Source organism: Coffea arabica, chromosome 4c, assembly GCF_036785885.1.
Source record: "Coffea arabica cultivar ET-39 chromosome 4c, Coffea Arabica ET-39 HiFi, whole genome shotgun sequence".
NCBI lineage: Eukaryota > Viridiplantae > Streptophyta > Magnoliopsida > Gentianales > Rubiaceae > Coffea > Coffea arabica.
The window spans coordinates 13,340,838-13,360,793 of record NC_092316.1 but is presented as its reverse complement, the minus strand read 5'-3'; the positions used below and the strand labels follow the sequence as shown (position 1 = coordinate 13,360,793).

Below are 19,956 nucleotides of genomic sequence, written 5' to 3'. Positions count from 1 at the left end.
TGAAAGTAAGATTCTCAATCAATCAAATTTTGTTGTATGTTGCATTTTCAATTGACAAACAATGATATACCAACTAACAAACATGTGGCATAGCTGATTATTGATAATGAGAGAATTAAGTAATATTAAATTAGACTTTTTCTCTGTCAACTTAAATTGCTTTTATGAACCAACAGGCAATGGCTTAAAAACAACTCTCTAACATAAACTCTTATCCTTTTCTCTAACCAAAGAAAACGTCTTCTTTTCCTTGCAAAGAAAACGTCTTCTTTCTGAGAGAGAGATCAATTCCTCCCATATCTTTTTTCTTTGTTTTTGTGTTTGTAATAAGTCTTCCTAAAGTTTCTGACGAGAGTTACTTCTTTTCTAAGGATTTCTAGTGAGAGGTTTCTCCTATACGAGAGATTCCTAGTGAGAATCTTATTAGTTTTTATATTTCTTCTATTGATCTAAGTTTTCTCAAATTTAGTCGGGATTCATCGGATCTATCTCACCAAATCTCATTTTAATGTCTAGATTTGAATCAGTTCATTAACACTCAGCAAATTTGGAAGAAAGCAAGTTATGTGATTAGAAGCATACACATATGATTTTCGAACTATAAGCATTTTATCTTTTAGGTATTTTTTTTAATTTTCAAAGTATAATATTCTCTTAACTTTTTAGATCTATGGTATCTAGGCCTTGTTTGGCAGACAAGTTTTTTAAAAACTTTAACTACAGTGACCTCAAAAAATTTCTCAATATTTTTAGAGTAAATCTTTCCTACACTGACAATGTATACACTATCATCGTTGGATTCATGACATGTGTACAAAAGTTGAATTTCAATTTCAAATTTTGCATAGTTGTCATTCATCCAACGCTAATAGTGTATACACTGTCAGTGTATGAAAGATTAATTCATATTTTTAAACTATACACTTCAAAATATTCAAAACAACACACAGTTCAAAAAATTTTTTAAAAACTTCTACAGTAAGTTACAGTAAAGTTTCAGACAAACACTAAAAAAACTCACTTGCCAAATGGGGCCCTAGTTTGTTCTCTAGATTTGTTTGTATCTACACATAGTTGATGTAATTTTTAATATCAGTGTAAATTTAATGAATGATGACGTTTTGATAAAAAAAATGTAAATTCTTTTTATTTTTGTCTCTCTTTTCTAACAACTTTTATCGCTTCATTTGAATTACTTTTTAAAGACCGTAATGTAACTAAGTTTAGTTTACATAATAATTGGTGCATTGATATATTTAATAATTATCTACAAGTTCCGGTTATGATCATCATTAAGTTTTATTTTTTCAGTGCATCTTTACCAAAAAAAAAAAAAAACTTCACCAATCTTTCAAGACATTATCCTTTCAAAATAAATAAATGATACAAATATGTCAATAATGCAAATTTCATTGCCTAAGAACAAAAGACAAGAAAAACTTGTACAAATATCAAATATATTAATTTTAAGAATATGGGGTTACAATCTTTGAAAATTTGTAAGTAAAAAAAAAAATCCTCTAATTCCTCTCTATAATAATCGAAGGGCCAAAAAGCTTGGCCTTCAATTAAAAGGGAATTCACTACAATTTTGCTACAAAAAATTATTGAATTGATGATGTCATCTCAAACACTTGAATTTTCAATTTTCAACCTTCAACACGGGTGTGGGATTTGATTTGAACTTGAATTTCATCCAAAGGCCACAGATTTTAATTTGAACTTGAATATAATCCAATAGCCAAGAGTTTATTTTTGGATTTGAGAGAAAACTCTTGAGAGAATTTGGTAGAGTTTCTCTAGGATTTTAAGACTCGAGTCTTTTTTGAATTTCATCCAATATATCGGTTTAGATGGAAACTTCCTCGAAGAATGGGCTTTAAGAAAGCCGCATAGAATCTTCTCTCAATTTGGATGACTTGTACTTTCAAATAGTCCGTTCAACGTGGACTTGTAATAATGGTTCGACCTAGATAGTCTCTTGTGAATCATTGAGTAATCCACTTTGGCTTAAATGGATTGTTCACGTTTAAATCGACTTAAGACACAGCTACCATTTGTCCAATACTTAAGCCCAAGATGAATGGACTTAACATGATTTGATTTAATTCAATCAAGGTCAACGTACGTTATTTCAGGCTTGACTTAAAAAATCTTGATTAAATAAATTAAAGTAAATTTTCATTGTCTACATTCTCAAGACAATTGACAATTTTAACTACTATAACATTTTTCAATGATGCAAATAAAAATATAGAAAAACTACTAAAATACTCCTCATGCACAAATGCACGAGTATAAGTCTAGCTTCCCTTTGATGATTGTCCACATTTAATTTAATCTTGAGAATCTGAAGTAGAATTCGACAATCTTAGACAATCCTCTGAAGACTCTGAAGCTGATGATCAGCAACGCAACAATTTGTGGCCCGATCTAAGGTCACAAAATCCTAAAATTTTCTTTTCAACTTTGTAATTTCTTTTTTTTTTTTTTTGGATAAGTGAGAAGATTTGGACTAAAAACCTCTCACTTATGATCCCTTCCACCTGTCACTAGGCCTTTGGCCCGGTGGTTGTCACAATGTGTGACGGCCTTAATTGGCCATCTTCGATGGAGTCTCTACTCACATCGAGTCTCCCTCCCCCTTTTCCTATATTAAACTAGATTAGATTATAGGAATTCTATCGTTGCGACAAAAAAAAAAAAAAAATGATCCCTTCCACCTCACAAGCAGAAAAAGATAAGGAAAGAATTTGATTCCAAAGAATTAAACAAGAAACTCGTAATCACATAACTGTGCTAGAATGTTCTTATCCGAAAGAGCCCAGATGTATAGCGGCCCAATTCCTTGAAAAACTCTCTTTAATGATAAACTTGTCATTGGTGGGCTCCCAGCATGGGTTGCACTGCGCGCGTATTTTTTACTTTTTCTTATTGTCATAGTTTCCTTGTTTGAAAGAGTAGCATATTATTGTGGTAGTGCTTTATGACAATGAAAAGTCTCATGAATTAAAAGTTTTGAGTTCAAATCTCAATAGATGTGAGTTTAACATGATTTAAGTGAGTTCAAGTCTACCACTTATTTAAGACCATTTGTAGGTTATTTAAAATGTTGTTTAGTTATGTAATTCGTTTGTAATGTATACACAATCATAGGTTAGTTATAATTTGATTTAAAAAAAAAAACATTGTCCTATTTATTTGGCTAATAGTTGGCAAACGGGTGCTCACAATTGTTAAGAGAGGTCCCAAGTAATAATTTTTTGACAAAAGTTTAATTAATTTGGGAAATTATTTAAATATACAGGATGTAATAAAAATGATTGTGTTTATTCTCATGTTAAATTAGGTTTGTGTGTATGTGTGCGCACGCGCGCGCGCGTGAAGAAATGCCGCTTGCGCCAAGCGTGAAGAAATGCTAGACGTTTGGTAATTTCTCCTCCAACCAGGATAATAGATCCCATTGAAGCGGCTAACCCCATGCATATTGTATGGACATTTGGTCGTACAAATTGCATAGTATCATAAATAGCTACTTTGGAGATTACCCATCCGCCGGGAGACTCTATAAATAAATACAATGAGGTTTGGTCTTGAAACAATCCATTGCATTTTACCCTAGACTTATATATATATATATATATATATATATATATATATAAAAGTAGACTTACTATATATGTGTATATATATTAATAAGTAGTTATCGAACACCGACATTTTTTCTACAAATATTGCTAAACTTCAAAAAACATCTCGGTGTTGTTTGGGATCTTGTTCCCTACTTAGAGTCATTGAACACCAGATTAAAATTTTCTTTTTCAAATCAATAGATTGTAGCTCACAAACTGACGGCTTTTCTCTGTCTAAATATAACTTGGGTTTAGATTTCTTTGTCACGTAGGTCAATGTTCTTACCAGCTGAACTAAAATAATTGTACAGAAGGTTGAGTTGAGATAATGATTACATTAGAATTTTCCAAATCAATCTTCCTTTGAGTTGCTTTGGAGATGAATACTTCGTCAATTATGTTCTAGTCGATAAAAGAAAACGAGAACTGCAACTGCAAGATTCACAAATTGACTCACAACCTCAAAATTAGCCCAGTTATTGGTCAAAACCCGAAAGGGAAAGGGCGAAAAGAAAAAGAAAAAGAAAAAACCAGACCTTATGCTAGAAGATTCTTAAAGTTTTCTATCATTTACTGGTCCCCTTTGTGTGAAAGATTGATCAGCTTTATCTGCCAGCCCATTACATCCTATCTTTAACAAGAATCTATCCCTCTCCATTTTTATTTTACATCGATGAGGAACAACAGCTTTTTAGCAATTCTAGATTCTAGCTTTTACTGCGAGTTGCTAAGCGACCTAATTTTGCTGGTTGCATTTGCATGTTTGGTGCGTATGGATTTGATTCGTAGCTTTGTGATTAGAAGAGACTATAGAACGAGTCAGTTTAACGCTTTAGTTTTGAGATAGAGAAGAATTGCTATCTTAGCGGCATCTTATCCTATTTTGTAGATCAGCATTGTTATACTATGCGAAACAAAACACCAAAACGTACGAGGGTTGGATTGGATTGTAAGGTGAAAAGAATTATAAGTAGGAGATTTTAAATTCAAAACATTCTACTTAAAAAAAAACAAAATGAATAATATGAGTCCGAGGATTGACTTTATAAGTGAAAGAGAGGAAAATTAATTAGGGTATGATTGAATAATGGGGCATCTTTTTTTTTTATCACTTAATTCTGATAGTCATGATCGCAATTTATATATTTTTCACTTGTAGATATCCTCCATGGAAGAGTAATTACTTTATTTTTCTTTTTATAAGATTAGGAGGACTCACAATGGGGGGAGTAATCCTGATACAAATAAATGGCAACCCAACCTAGTCAATAAATGGTGGGAATTACAACCTAACATTACTACAAGCTGACCAACATAATGTGAGAGAAGGAACTCTCATTAGTGAAACTTGAATTCAAGACTTTTTAATTCTAAAGTCTCAACCGATTACTAGATCAAAGTCTTATCAGCTATCGAACACTAATTATAAGTGACTGGATATAGAGGGCATAAATAATATTGACGCGTAAATTTTAGAAGAGAATTAGTCGTTTTAATGTTATTCAGTTTGTGGACAAATCTATCAAACATTTCATATGTTTAGAGGATTGTTTTGTAACCTTATTGGGAGAAAACTCAGTTAGTAGGGATAAATTAAACTTTGAAACATGTATCATATCAAAGAAAATGTAAACTTTAAAACAAACACTTACCTAACACACTTTTTGAGGCTATCTTTTCATTGCCTATTGTGTTATTGTCCTAGTAGGTAAAACATGATTTTCCAAAAATTTATCTCAAAATTAAGCTTTTGCAAATGTTAGAGTTGATTACCCTTTTGGAAGATGCAAGTACTAATGTTTGAAATGTTAAAATGTTAATCTATATGTTCATCTAAATGTTAAGAAATTGAGATGTCCACAATCTACCAATACACTTGTCCACCAACAATGAGAAAATTCACAGAAAGCATAAACAGGATTCTTGTGATCGAGGACAGCATCCCCTCTCTGTCAATTGTGTTTACATCTTCCAGCTTTTATGTTTTATACGTTCCATAAACACATCCTTTATTGACTTCTCTCAAGAAATCACATGCATTTCCTCTTTGTTATTCAACTTTCAATTCAGCATGTGTACCTTTAACGTACTGGTCACGTCTGCTATAATTTCTATAAGAATCTGATTTGCATTCTAGAAGTTCTGCTCTTTGTGTCAGAGGCATTCTAGAAGATGCTCATAAGTAGATAGTATAAATGAATTTTAATATTTACTTAAAATAAATTACATTTTGGTGATATTTATTTATAGAACCTCTAACTTTTGGAGTCTTAATTTTGATTATCATACCGCTCAAACAAGGTTTCATTGCCCGAATCATTATGTTGCTAGTAGAGGAATAAGCATCTTAATGGAACTTTTTCAATTTAGCTATCAAATTCGCACAAAGTCGGCTACACGTAGGCAATGACCTCAAAAAATGAAAATCACAAAATTAGTCCCTTATACTTTATCTGTCCTTCGCTTGTAAAATGATATGTTTTGGTAATGTTTGTCCCTCGCTTCTATAGTGGTACAATTTGATCCTTCAACTATCCAAAATGTACCATTTTAGTCCTAAAATTCATTTTCAATCACATTTTGACCTCAAATTCAAAGTTTGTACAAATCGTTCCAAAGCTCAAAGCATATTATATGAAGTACCTAACTAATTCCATGAATTTCAAAGTAATATTGTAAAATGGAAAAAAATATTAGCAATTTTTTTCTAGACATCTAAACAAGGAAAAGGTAAAATGCTCAGTTTTCTTCGTTATAACATATTTTGGATGATAAAAACAAAAACAAAAACAAAAAACTTGTCTTGGATGAACTGCAAGAGCTCTGTGGATCATGTTTAATATTTTTAAATTATTTGTCCGAATATGTAGATTCAAATTGTGTTAGTTTTCCACTACAGTTTAGCTTCAAATGGTACCCATACTAATATAAAAATTCTATGATTTTTACACATGTAATTACAATATTATTTTGGCATATTTATTGAAAATGAGTTTTGGGACCATAATGGTGCATTTGGATGGTTGAGAGACAAACTCACCGCTTTAAAAAGTGAGGTATCGAATGGGTATAAAACCTCGAATGTTTTGAACCAAAAGATCATTTAAAAGTGAGGAACAAAAATGTTCAAAAATCAATTGTGAGGAACTATTTTTGCAATTTGCCCTAACAAAATAAAACTTCTAAGGTTATGCAAGAAACTTCGAGGTTATGAGCTACAATGTGGCACAGTCTGATTAGTCATAAGACAGTATGAGACAGCTAAATGATTCTAGCTTGATTTGCTTTTGCTTTTGTGGTTGGCACCTACATTTCATTTCCACGTATATGATCGATGTTGTTTGTTGCGAAGACAATGATTGGATGCCGTAGATGTTTCAAGCAGGAATGAAATTTCTCAAGTTGTCCTCATAATCTTATAACTCTCTTCTGACTTATTAGAACCTAAAATCCAAGTGGAAGCTTTTTAAAGGTTTTACTACGGTTTATGCTAATCTGCTACCACGACATTTGCTCAACTTTTATCACTATCAAGAGCATTTCGGGTTAATTTGTGTCAACATAGATCATTCCATCTCTTAAATGAAAAAAAAAAAAAAAAAAAAAACAACTGACCCTAGTGATGATTTTCGAGAAGCTGTAAATTGCAGTTGAGGTTTTACTTTGATCCGTTTAGGACCTGTTCGAGGTTGCGATAATTTATTGAGAAATATTTTTTAATAGAAATTTTAATAAAAGTACTTATTAAGTGTTTAAATACTTTTAAATATGTTGTTTGGAGGCATAGTTCAATAAGTGGTTATTATATTGGATAATATGTGATTTGAAAATTTTTAAATATATTTATCTCTTTATTAGGTTATAATATAGGATATAATGATTAAATTTAATGTTTTATTTTTTAAATCACAAAAGCTATTCTAAATGTACCAAATTTGAACTTTTGTTAAAAGAGCTTTCACATTAAAATTTTCATTTTATGGGATGACGTTCACCAAATATTTTAAAAGTAATTTTAATACATAGAAGTGTAACTTCAAAGGTTTGCAACATTTTTGTAAAAATTTTGAAAATTATGTATCCAACTTTTCCTTGTTTTGGTCACACATATATGCTTAATTATGATAGTGTTCAGTAATATCTTCTTCAAACTCTTATCAAACCCAAGAAAAAAAAATCAAAATAAACAGATTCAAATTCAATCATACTCGATCGGAGAATAAGGTAGTCAATCAAACAGTGCCCAACTGGTGATGATTTTGTAGTGTCTGCAAAGCGGGCATTCTTGCGGAATTGGTGGGGGGAAAGTGTCAATCTATGGAGATTTGGTTGATTGCCCAAGATATATGCTACTAGTTCCAGTACGAAATGGGAACGGGACCATTTTAATCTGATATGCACACTTCAAAAGAAGCAAAAAAAAAAAGGAAAAAAAAAAGGCAAAGATGTGAAAGTGTCCTCGCTCTCTTAGCCAGACTCACATGCTCTTGCTGCAGCTCTGCTGTTATGTCCCCAAGTCTTTATAGAAATGTGTGGAGAAAAGCAGTTGAATTCCCTCCCACGAATCATGATGTAGAGCAGCTGGGCAAAATCTTGATTGCAGAGAAGGTTAAATTCACATGTTGAAAGCTAATGAGAACTCAAGAATAAGAATAAATTATTCTGATGGCAACTAAACTTTTTTAACAGTTAAGATTTAATTATTTAATTATTAATAATATATTTTTAACCATTAAACTATCAAAAGTATAAATTTTGATCCATTTCGTTTGATTTTACTGCTAACTCTATCAAATTTAAGGGTTTGTACGATTCACGAGATATACTATTAATAGTTAGATTTGATAGAGTTGATGGTAAAATTAGAGAAAATAAGTCAAAATTAATATTTTTAATAATTTAATGGATAAAAGTATGCTATTAATAGTTGAATGATCAAAACTTAACTATTCAAAAAGTTTAAATGCTTACAAGGATAATTTGCTAAACGCTGGAAAGTGTAAAATTGGCATTCCACTAGTGTGAACTGTTTGGTCGCATTCTCTTATTGGCTTTTGGCCAATGCAGATTCGACAACTAAAAGGAATTTCTTGGGCTAATTCAGCATCATAACTCTTCTACATTGAGTAAGTTGTCTTTTTCCCTCAGGTTAAACAGTTGAAGGTTAATAGGAAGTTTTGGCCACGTAAGACCATTTGCACCATGGTAACATACAGAATTCTTAAGTGGCCAATTGCTAACATTCCATTAATTTGAATTTGGATAGAAGATGGCTAAATCATCTTAATATACGAAACCCATAATACACACATTAGCAGGTTTCAATCCTAATCAAATGAATTTAGATTATATTTGGACTCGAGAATTTTGATGGACTTGGATTCCAAATCCTAAACCTAGACCCTTTTTGTGCTGGCTCAGAGTAACACAAAAAACAATTTTTTTGAAAAATAAACTTTCATATATAATGATACAGTAATACACAAACAACAAACAAAAACAACTCCTAAATATCACATACATACAATATATTAGAAACAACTCCAAATATACAAAAAAAAAAATAATAAAATTACACCACCATCCGCCACCCATTTCCCCCGTCTCCTCCCTCCTCCTCCCACTCCTTCTTCCCTCTTTCCCTCCCTTTTCTCCTCCTTTTCTTCCTCCTCCCTTCTACTCCCTCTTCCTCCCCTCATCTCCTCTCCTCCTTCCTCCCCACGTCTCTCCCGCTGCCCCCCTTCCCTCTCGCTCGCGACCAGATTTAGTCGTGACTCGCGACCAGATCTAGTCGTGAGCGTTGACTAGAGAAGCGGGGAGAGGGAGGGGGTGGCAAGAGAGGGTGGGGAGGAGGGAGCTGGGGGTGGGATAGTGGTGGGTGGTTGTAAGATTTTATAAAATTTTAAAAATATCCCATTAAAATTTTAAATTTTAAAAATGTCCCAAAATATTTTTTCAAAAACACCCCAAAAATATCATTAAAAATATTTATAGTAAAAATTTTTTACTTACATTGTTATAGTAAAATATTTCAAAAATAACCCTAAAAGAGAACCATTTCAACTTCTAAAAGTAGCTTTCCCAAATTCACTAGTTTAGCATCAATTTTACAATTTACTTTTGCCCAACCTCTAAAAGAGCTTAATCCAAAGCACCATGCTAGCCAGCTAGGATCACAAATTGATTTGTTTCCCATACCCCGGATTTCAAGTAATGAGGAATTGATAATTAGGGCCATGCATTATTTCTGATTGTTAGAAAATTTTAAATTATTAGAGGCTTTTTCTGTTGGTTAGCGATTCTAATGATTGATTTTCTTATATAAGTAAAAAAAAATTTTGAGTCGCGAAGTCCCAATTTTACTGAAACAATCCATACAAGGTAGGATTTCGAAGTTTTTCCTATAATCGTAAAATCAATGCTCTTCTCATACGTACTTTTTACCATCTTCTCTTTGATTCTTGTGTTTGATCTAATAAAAGATATGTTATTTTAAGTGTAACATTTGCTTTTTGAGTTAAATTTTAGTTTGTTAAGTCAATTCAACAATAGACCATGAACTATACATGATTGTAGTAATATGGTAATTGCTTTGATGCTCGGTTAATCATGTTTTGAGACGAGGTGCAATGCATCCGAAAACGAGTTGATTAAACAAACTAATTTTTTGTGAAAATGATTGATTAATGGCCTTTTATTGTTTGGTTACAAAAACAATCAAACTCAAACATGTCCTTGTTTCAATTTTATTAGTTTGAAATCCTATGTTGAATCGAAATCCTCCAATCCAAGTGGGGAAAAAAATCATTAAGGTTGAAATTTGAGAGGGAGAATGACCAAAATGGTCCCTCACATTTCAAAAGAAATCCTATATTGGTCCTTCACACATAAAACGATGTAGCATAATCCATCACATATGACAAATGTACTAATTTGATCTAGAAACCCATTTTTCACCAAAATTTTGCCAAAAGGCGCATGCCCAAATCATATGACCATACTTTTCGGGCAAAATAGAATGAAGAATAACATTCTTCTCTAACAAACCTTCCCACCACCACTTCTGAGAGGCGGAGGGGGAGGGGGAAGAGGCGGTGATTGGTGGCTTTTCTTGAGCAAGATTGTACTCTTACTTCTATTTTGTCCATGAAAGTATGAGCATGTCATTTGGGCAGGCCTTTTTCGGCCAAAATTTTGTTTGAAAATAGATTTTGGGATCAAATTGGTACATTTACTAGATGTACAGGACTATTTTGCACTATTTTAAATGTGTAGGACCAAAAAAGAACTATTATGAAATGTGAGGAACTATTTTGATCATTTTTCCAAATTGACAACCTATATGGAGTCTTCACCCAAAGTTAAGGAGGTTTCCTTGGTTAGACGAAATTAAAACTTGGAGGTTTCAAGAAAATGCCTAATCGCCTGATGCTGTGTGGTCGGTGTCTAGTTGCCGACTGGGGAAAATTCCTTTCTCCAGCCGATTTCTTGTGGCAAAATAAAACGACTTTAACATCGAATATAATACTCTCTAATTGTATGATGATTTATTGGATTTTCTTGCCAGCAAACAAAAAGTCGAAAGTTTTACGTGAGAAATGACATTTAAAAGTACTAGCACAATAAAGTAATCACAAAAGCGTTTACTTTTTGCTTCTAGAAGTGCCTAGTCAAGCGAGCGAGAGTAATACACATCTGTGCATCTTGAACTTGTTCCACCGTACATGTGCACAGACACGCTTGCGTGCACATATATATACATATATATATATATATATATATATATATATATATATATATATGAGCAAATATTATATATATTATCACGATTAGATGAATAAGATACGAGTAAATTTTGAATTTTAAATTTAAATTTTATACGTGTATCATATATCTAACGTTAATAATATATACACAAACAGTGTATACAAGATTAATCATATATATATATATATATATATATATATATATATATATATATATATATATATATATATCAAGATTAGATTAGATGAATAATATACGAGTAAATTTTGAATTTTAAATTCAAATTTTATATATGTGTCATATATTTAACGTTGATAATATATACACTGACAGTGTATACAAGATTAATCATATATATATATATCTACACACATAAGTGTGTATGTGTGTGTGAAACTGAAATTATTCACAAAAAGTAAAAGGAAGCAAAAGCCAGCAGTCTCATAAAAATTTAAGGAAAATAAGAAAGAAAGAGGAATTGGAAGACAAGAGACAAGTGCTAATAGGCTTTTATTAGCATGTCAAGAAAATAAGCCAAAATATATTTGAAATTTATCAATCATTGGGGTTATTCTTTTATCAAAGGTGTAAAATATTAGGACATCATTATGTTATGCGGCTCCCTAATTAGATGATTCACGTTTTGTAGTTTAACATAAGAATGTTGCTTTTTCTCTTTCAACTTTTCCTACTTCGTATCTATCTTTTTCTTTTATTTTTTCTGACGTATGCTTGGAACGCAGGTTGTAAAGTAATAAAGAATGTATAAGTTTGATCACGTGCATTTCAACTGAATTCTAGTAAATTATGATGCAAAACAATTAATTGAAATGCAAGATTTCTTTACTTTCCTTAACACAAATTAGATTCATCAATTCATTAATATTGACCAATACTAAATAAGTAATATTAGCCACTAGTCGTAGGGAGTAGGGACTAGTGGTTAAGCAAAAAAATTTTTTATAGCATAAGTGGGGAGGTATTGAATCGAAATCTCTCGTTTGCACTTCATCTCTCTCTGTACCACTCAATTTATCTCTCTCTAATAATGAAAACGTTCAATTTTCACTTTGACATATCAAGGTTCGACCCTAACTGCCAAGTTTCGAATGGGGAAGGACTAGGGAAGCGAGAAAAGGTTCAAAAAGGATAATTTTAGAAACCTACCTGAGATTTATAATGATTGCAACGACCTTCCTCAAGGTTTGAAAAATTATAGAAACATCTCCTAAATAGTATGTTTTGGTAACAAATAGAGATATAAACACAAAAAAAGTCTAATTTATATCCTATTGCCCTTATTTGATTTACAAGGCAAATTGAATGATAAAAGAAATCAAATATTAGTTACTTGCTAAATAAAAAATTTTAAGGTACCTCTTTGCAGCAAAGTTTAAGCTATGTTTCAAGGCATTATTTTTTAATATTTGAACTTCTTTTTTTCCTTTGTTAAGTAAGTTGTGAAGAATGCATCCCTGCTAGTCGGTTATTTATAAAACTAATCAAGAATGAATCAAGAATGAATATAATGTATTAAGTGAGATGAAGTTAGAGTTTTTGAATAAAGAAATATTTGTAAAATGCAGTTTTCTTTTTCCTTTACATTCACTTTTCACTTAGAATTTGTAGAGTTGTTAAAGTTATTATAATTTTTTCGTAACACCAAAAAAGGTAAGTGTAATTTTCAAATCTTAAAAAAGGTGACCGCAATCTTGAGAAATCTCAAGGGAGGGTTTATGAAATTATCCCAAAAAATGTACTATAACTATTTTCGTCTTTAGCTCATCTACAACTACTAGGTTTGACAACTTAGTGACAATCAAGGGAAATCATTCTCCATGAGAATTTTTAGAAAACAAAACAGAAAAGCAAGCAAACGGTGCCTAAACTTTTGGCACCAACTAAAGTTGGGACCCTACTAAAACATGTAAAGTGATAGTTAATGGGAAAATTGGAGGTTTGATTGGAAAGATTTAGACAGCACTATTTGTTTCTGTCAGCTGCTGCCTTTCGAATAGTGGTTCCATTCAACCATATGCACGTCTTTTCCCAAAAATTTCCATGGAAAAAATCCCACTGACACATCTATTCACCAATCCCATTCCCACCAGTGACCTTGGAAAATGAAGCAGAAGTGTATTCATTTTCTTCTCATCATTTACTTATTATAACTACGATTGGATTGGATTTGGTAAATGTGAATTGAATAATCATTATGATTTTAGTCTTTTCCACTCCTTTAGTCAAGACAAAAAGTGAAAGCTATAGGTATTAGTAAGAGAAAATGTATTTATGAACTTTTTTGGATAATATTTACTTAATGAAATATATATGTATTCAGTTTTAGGCCCGTTGGGATTGTGATGTTTTTGATAAAAAAAAATACTTTTAACACGTTTGATGAATATCATTCCATAAAATTAGAAGTAGAGTTTTTGGCGTGAAAAGCACCTTTACCAAAAGCTCAAATCACCTTTACCAAAAGCTCAAATTTAATACCTTTAAAATAACTTTTGTATTTTAAAAAATAAAATTTTAATTTTAATCATTTTTATCCTATATTATAAACTAAATAAATAGATAAATATATTTAAAATTTTCAAATTGAACACTATTCAATACAATAAACACTTATTGAACTATTGTCTCTAACAGTATATTTAAAAACACTTAATAAATGCTTTTATTAAAAATTTTATTAGAGAAGTACTTTTCAATAAGCTACTACAACTCCAAATAAGTCCTTAATCTTTGACTGTTCAACCTATATAAACAATACGTATTTTATTGAATAAAATAGTTTGTCATAGCAAATTATGCCAAATATCTATCCTTTTTTTTAAGAAGGAATTGAACAGGACTTTTGAGAAAATGCTACTAACCGTTAATTCCTTAAATATGTTTATCGCCTCCTCAAAATCAACCGAAAAAAAAAGTCATTATCTTGAACCAAACTAAAGCCGAAGACATTTTCACCATAAGAAAGGAAAATAAATGCTTCCAACAAGGGCAAGAGAGTCAATGAAACAATTTTTTGTTTTTCACTTTCAAAATTTCATAACAACAGTGAAAAAAATTTGAATGTGTTCGATTCTGGTCACCAAGAGTTGCTTATATGAATATCATTAAACAAAAATATATTCACAATTATTTCTAGGGAGTATTTGCTTAATAACTCATGAATTTTTGCACTATCATGAATATATCCACAATTTTTGCACTATTAAAACTTAAGAGGATGGAGAAAAATCCAACCATTATAGCACAAACTAGAGTTGCCAACCAAAATAAACGAGAAATTTTATGTGAGTTTAGAACAATTATTAGACATGATTAATAATTGGTCGAGGACCAATAGAAGAAAAGTTTCACATAAACATACAAGAATTTTACTTGCTAATTTACATGTGGGATTCACTTGACATGTTACATGAAATCAAATGGAATGGGCCACTTATATGTCCACGTGAAATTCTTTCATTGGTTAGGGAACAACTACTAAACATACCTAGTAGTTATTCCGAACCAACATACTATAATTCGAAATTTTTTTTTATGAAAAGAAACATTATTTTTTCTTTCTTTTTTATTGGTTGAAAAAAAATACTTTCAGGGATAGGTCCGGGCTTTTGGCTAAGCCTAATGGCCCTTCAAAGCTTGAGGTAAGATTTGGATGTTACATTAAAAAAAAAAAACTGCTAAAACAAATAAAAAAGGATATTACCAAGTGGTACCAAAGGAAAAAAGAAACCAAATGAAAGCAATGCAAACTTAAAACTTCGGGAGAGCAGAATCTAAAAACAGCTATGCAAAATGGCCAGTCCTTGAATACAGGGTTAACTAATGGGTGACCTATGGGCACTTTTTAACACAGCTACATTTCACTTAACCTGCCATATACATAAATACACTAATATTTGCTACTTTCTTCTACATTTATACACTTTTTCTAATTAATTTTATATTTTTAAAAATCAAACGCTTGAAATATATTTTAACAAGTATCCATAAGGCATCCGTTAGTCGTTAGACAAACTGTTAAAAATAGTAGCGAATATGAAAGGGATGCAAAAGTACGGCAGATAGAGTGCAATTTTCGCCTTAACTCTTGCACCTTTTTCACTTTTTGAGTTAAATCTTTGGATTACACCCTTAAAAGTCACTAACTCCATTTCTTTTCATATTTCAAATCAACAATTGTATGGCATTATACTCTTTTGGAGTTACCTTTCCTTGACTCTGGGGAAGAAACCAATTTAATCATAGCTTTAAAATTTTAAAAGTACTTAACGCTTACAATTTGGTTTTATGTACATAGGTTAGGTAACCTAACTCTAATATTTGGCATGGTTGTATACTAATCAGCACCCTAATTCTCAATCAATTTTATGTCGTTGTCAGCAGAAATACAGATTTAGACTATATAAGATTTAAAAGGAGTTTATACTTCCATTTCGACTTGTTTTCTTGAAAATGGTTTAGACTGATTAAGTAAATTCTTCATGATAACTGAGAAATAATTAGTCTTTAGTTAGTCTTTAAAGGAGTTAAATATTTCTCATAATTCATTAACGTCCTTCTCGAATCATCGTTTTCAACTGCATCATGACGTATAAAACCAGGATTTTTATTTTCTAGAAGGAATACAAATCAAAGTTGCTTTCATTAATTTTTATTTTCTAGAAAGGGATACAAATCAAAGTTACTTTCATTAATAGCTTTCTTTGTCAAATTAAAGATCGTTTTTGTGTATTAATTAGTCAGTGATCAGTTCCCTGTTTTCTTTGTCCTCTCCATAGTGCATTGACTTGGTACCAATAACCTTTTTTTGTTCCATTCTCCAAGTAATCATCAGTCCATTTCAAGAGAAGTGGAGAAAGTTAGCCAAATAGATGTTATTGGCTCCCCTTTTGACTTTTTGTGATAGTACTACATGAATAAATGTTCAAGGTACCTAAGAGATAATCCCAAAAACAGTGTGTAATTAGAAGCTTTTAAAGTGCATATGAATGATGTCAATAAAGCCCACATTGGCTGTATCATGGAATTCTTGGTCTAGCTTTGCTATCAGTCATGGTTGTTTCATGAGTCAGGAAGGTATAAAAGTATGAAAAGTAACAAAACTACATCCTTGTTAACATCAAAATATTTTTAAAGTCATATTTTTCCAATTATATGCCCTAGGATAATAGAATAAAAGTAAAAAAAAAAAAAAAAAAACCTTGGGGGGGGGGGGAGGTACACAAAAAATTTCTTGGATTATCATCCACTCTTTAAATTATGTCTACTTTTTTTGAATGGTGGCTCGTTTGAATTGCTATTTTTAGGAGTTTTTATTAAAAAATGTACTGTAGCAAATTGATGTATGTAAGGTAAAAAGATAGTTGAAAAACATATTCACAGAAAACGAAAAAAATTTTCTATGAAAAATCACAATCCAAAACTTTTGTAGACAAAAAGTAGCGTTATTAGATTCATCTTTTATCTTGTGCCTTAAAAACACATAATAGAAGAATCCTTACATATGTCAGGATAAAATATGTAATCGCGGTAAAAGATATGGAGGCGACAGGACACAAACTAAAGTATTTGGTTATCCATTTCTGTTCATATTCATGATTTCCAAAAATCAATATTGTGATCAGTTTTGAATAGTTTCTTGAACGAGAATATAATATGCCTTTGGGATTTTTGGGGGTCCAAAATAGAATTATATATTTTAGTAAGATAATCAAGTTCATCAATTTGTTCAAAACTTGAATTGTTTTAATTATAGCCACAGTCATAAAAGTGACAATTTCAGTCATAGAAAAACCATTTAAAGTAATAATATCCCTTTTTTTGCATAAGCATGTGAAAGATAGGTACACCATGCACGTTTATGTTGACAAGAATATTACCATTACAACTATCTTCTTATCTTGAAAGCCACATCAATAAAATCCTTCTAGAAAGGAAATGACTACAAACTACAATGATCCATCTTGATAAAAGTCCTTTGCTCCCAATTGAATATCGTATCAATTTCACTTTAATTTTTAGTCAAAAAAATAGTTTGTTTGGATAAGAATTTATTTGGATGATTTATTTGATTCAGTTACTATAGCACTTTTTGTGATGTGATGTATGTGAAATAAAAAGGTGATTGAAAATTGTGTGTATGGACCAAATCTTGTATACAAGCAAGTGACATACTGAGTAGAATTCACTTACAAAAGACGATTGAAAATCGCGATATATTTAAGTGATACATATAAATATAAAAATTTTTAAAATTCTAAAAGTGGAATATCATATAAGTTATATATCATTTAGAATAGGATTTTCCTATTGAGGAATTGCATGATCTTTATTATTATTGTTTATACTTTCTAAAAATGTATAAACACTTTAAATATGTTAGCGTACAAGGCCAAACCTATTTAAGCAATTCCAAATTCTGTGCAAAGCTTTTCTTGTTCAGATGGTCATAAATGAAGCTCAGTTGGAAGTTTCTCATATCCAAGTCTGGTTCCATGCTTCCAACTTCTTGCAGCAAACATTCTCAGTCAGTTCCCTTTCTTAATGCCGCAGACACGCTTCTCCTGTGGACCCACAATATCCCTACAAAATAACCAAACTGGAAAACGAGAAAAAAGAAAAACCCAAAATTTGGTGCTCAAAGTTGGGTATCAAATATACTGAAAAGCTAATTATTGAGTATCTAATTTTAGTTTTTAGAAGAGAAATTCGAATTAAAATAAATCTTCAATGTTAGATTACAATTTAACTTCCAGTTTCACCATCCCACTTCACATTGTTATTTTTTTCGCAATTATAAGTAGGTCACGCATTATAAAATATTATTGTCACGAGTGAAATTATAATTAGTCAGAAAATAAATAACTTGGCATAGAAAATGGGACTGTAGATTCCAGAAATGATGAAAGGGAAAACAGAGGGAAAAAAGAAAGAGCTTAATTGTAGGCCAAAATGGCCTATTGGGGTAACCAACTTGTTGAATAACTCAAGATTTTTCTTTTTTGGGGGGATAGAAATTCAAAGAATTTTAATAAATTGCAAAATTAAATAGAAATGGAATAAAATTTATATCCAGATATTTACACACACACTAATCACACCACTAATCACCTAAATTAACACGCACAAAACTCCAATTCCGTTCAGAAAGGATGTAAATTCCGACTCAGGCCATTCACATTTGAGAAAAACCCCACCAAATCTTGCCGGTACGGCAAAAACGACATCCGTCGCCGTTCGCCGTCGTTCTTCACATACACCGCACTCGCCGGGGCAACTTTTCCCGCCGCCGCCTTAGGAATTTCCGGTGCAACCTTTCCCGCAGCCGACTTAGGAATTTCCGGTGCAACCCCTGACAACTTTTCAATTTTCTCCGTATTTCCCTCTCTCTTCCTGGCGTTTCTACTTTCTGAGTGAGATAAAAAGACGAAACTGTCCTTCCCGTCGCTATTGCTCCGATGAAGAAGGTTCCGAAGCCTCCACCGCTTAGACGAGCACGAACCGGTGGAACTACTCTTCTTGCACCTCCCTTCCTCCGCCGCGGCCGCTGCCGTCGCCATTTTCGGGTTCCACACGCAGTAACTATCAGGCTGAACTCCGTCGAGCTCGTCAGCTTCCGAGGATGAACACGACGACGGAGGGTCTCTGTCTTCTATAAAAAGCTTCCTCAACGGCAACCTCCTTGCCGCCGTTGCCGAAGGCTGTAGAACTTCCTTAGTAGGCTTCTGATGAGTAAAACCCACCGCCTCTTTCTCGTCCTCAGCGCCGTCTAACAACAAATCCTGATTAAAAAGCGGAAAACAAGGCCGGATTTGTCCGTTATAGAAAATTTCATCCGCCGGAGTCGGGGACGGAATGAAATCCCGGCCAACAACAGCAAACTCAAATTCTTCTTCATCCTCCTCATCATCATCATCCTTGTCCTCCTCATCTTCGCCACCATTCTTATCAGTACTTTTTCCCTCGTCAATCATAAGTTTATCGCGAAAGTGGAACCCATTTTCGCATAAACTTTCCTCATAATCTGTAAGAAATGAATCAGCACCACCATAATCTTCGCCATCGCCACCATAATCATGGTTTTCGGCGCGGAATTCTTCCACGACTCGAGCAGCGATTTCTGCAAGTCGGCTAGAAGAGTAGCTAGTGAAACTGGGAGCTGGAGAAAGTGAGATAACTGGGCTGGGCTGCATTTTTTTTTTTTTTCTTTTTTGGCTCTGCGGAAAACTGTTCAGAATTTGAGAGGGAGAGAAGGAGGGGTGTTGGGTTTTAGAAATGAAGGAATGAAACTGGAAAAGCAATATTTGGAGACTAAATAGGAGACTAAATAGGAGGGGATGATGATGAGTGGTTGAGGAAATCTGATCATAAAAAAAGTAAAAAACTGCTGGTTTCTTTCTTTCTTGAAAAGGCCTACTCAAATTTTGTAGTTTAATGTGCCCCTCATGTTTTTGTCAATTGTACTTCTTACCAAAAACTTTTACGTACACGTTTTACATTTTAAAGTTGCTAATTGTTCTCATATTCGGGAAATCCA

At 32.2% G+C, this 19,956-nt stretch overlaps 1 protein-coding gene across 1 annotated transcript; it reads right to left on the bottom strand.

The window, feature by feature from the left end:
- Positions 1–18,463: 18,463 nt before the first annotated feature.
- Positions 18,464–19,737, bottom strand: LOC113739142 (uncharacterized). Its single transcript, XM_027266386.2, has one exon. It carries the CDS (start codon positions 19,610–19,612, stop codon positions 18,563–18,565), a length of 1,050 nt encoding a protein of 349 aa, XP_027122187.1. The 5' UTR covers positions 19,613–19,737; the 3' UTR covers positions 18,464–18,562.
- Positions 19,738–19,956: the final 219 nt, after the last annotated feature.

Excerpts from the sequence above, each read along its gene's own strand:
- LOC113739142 (XM_027266386.2), bottom strand. The coding sequence starts at position 19,612 with ATGCAGCCCAGCCCAGTTATCTCACTTTCTCCAGCTCCCAGTTTCACT.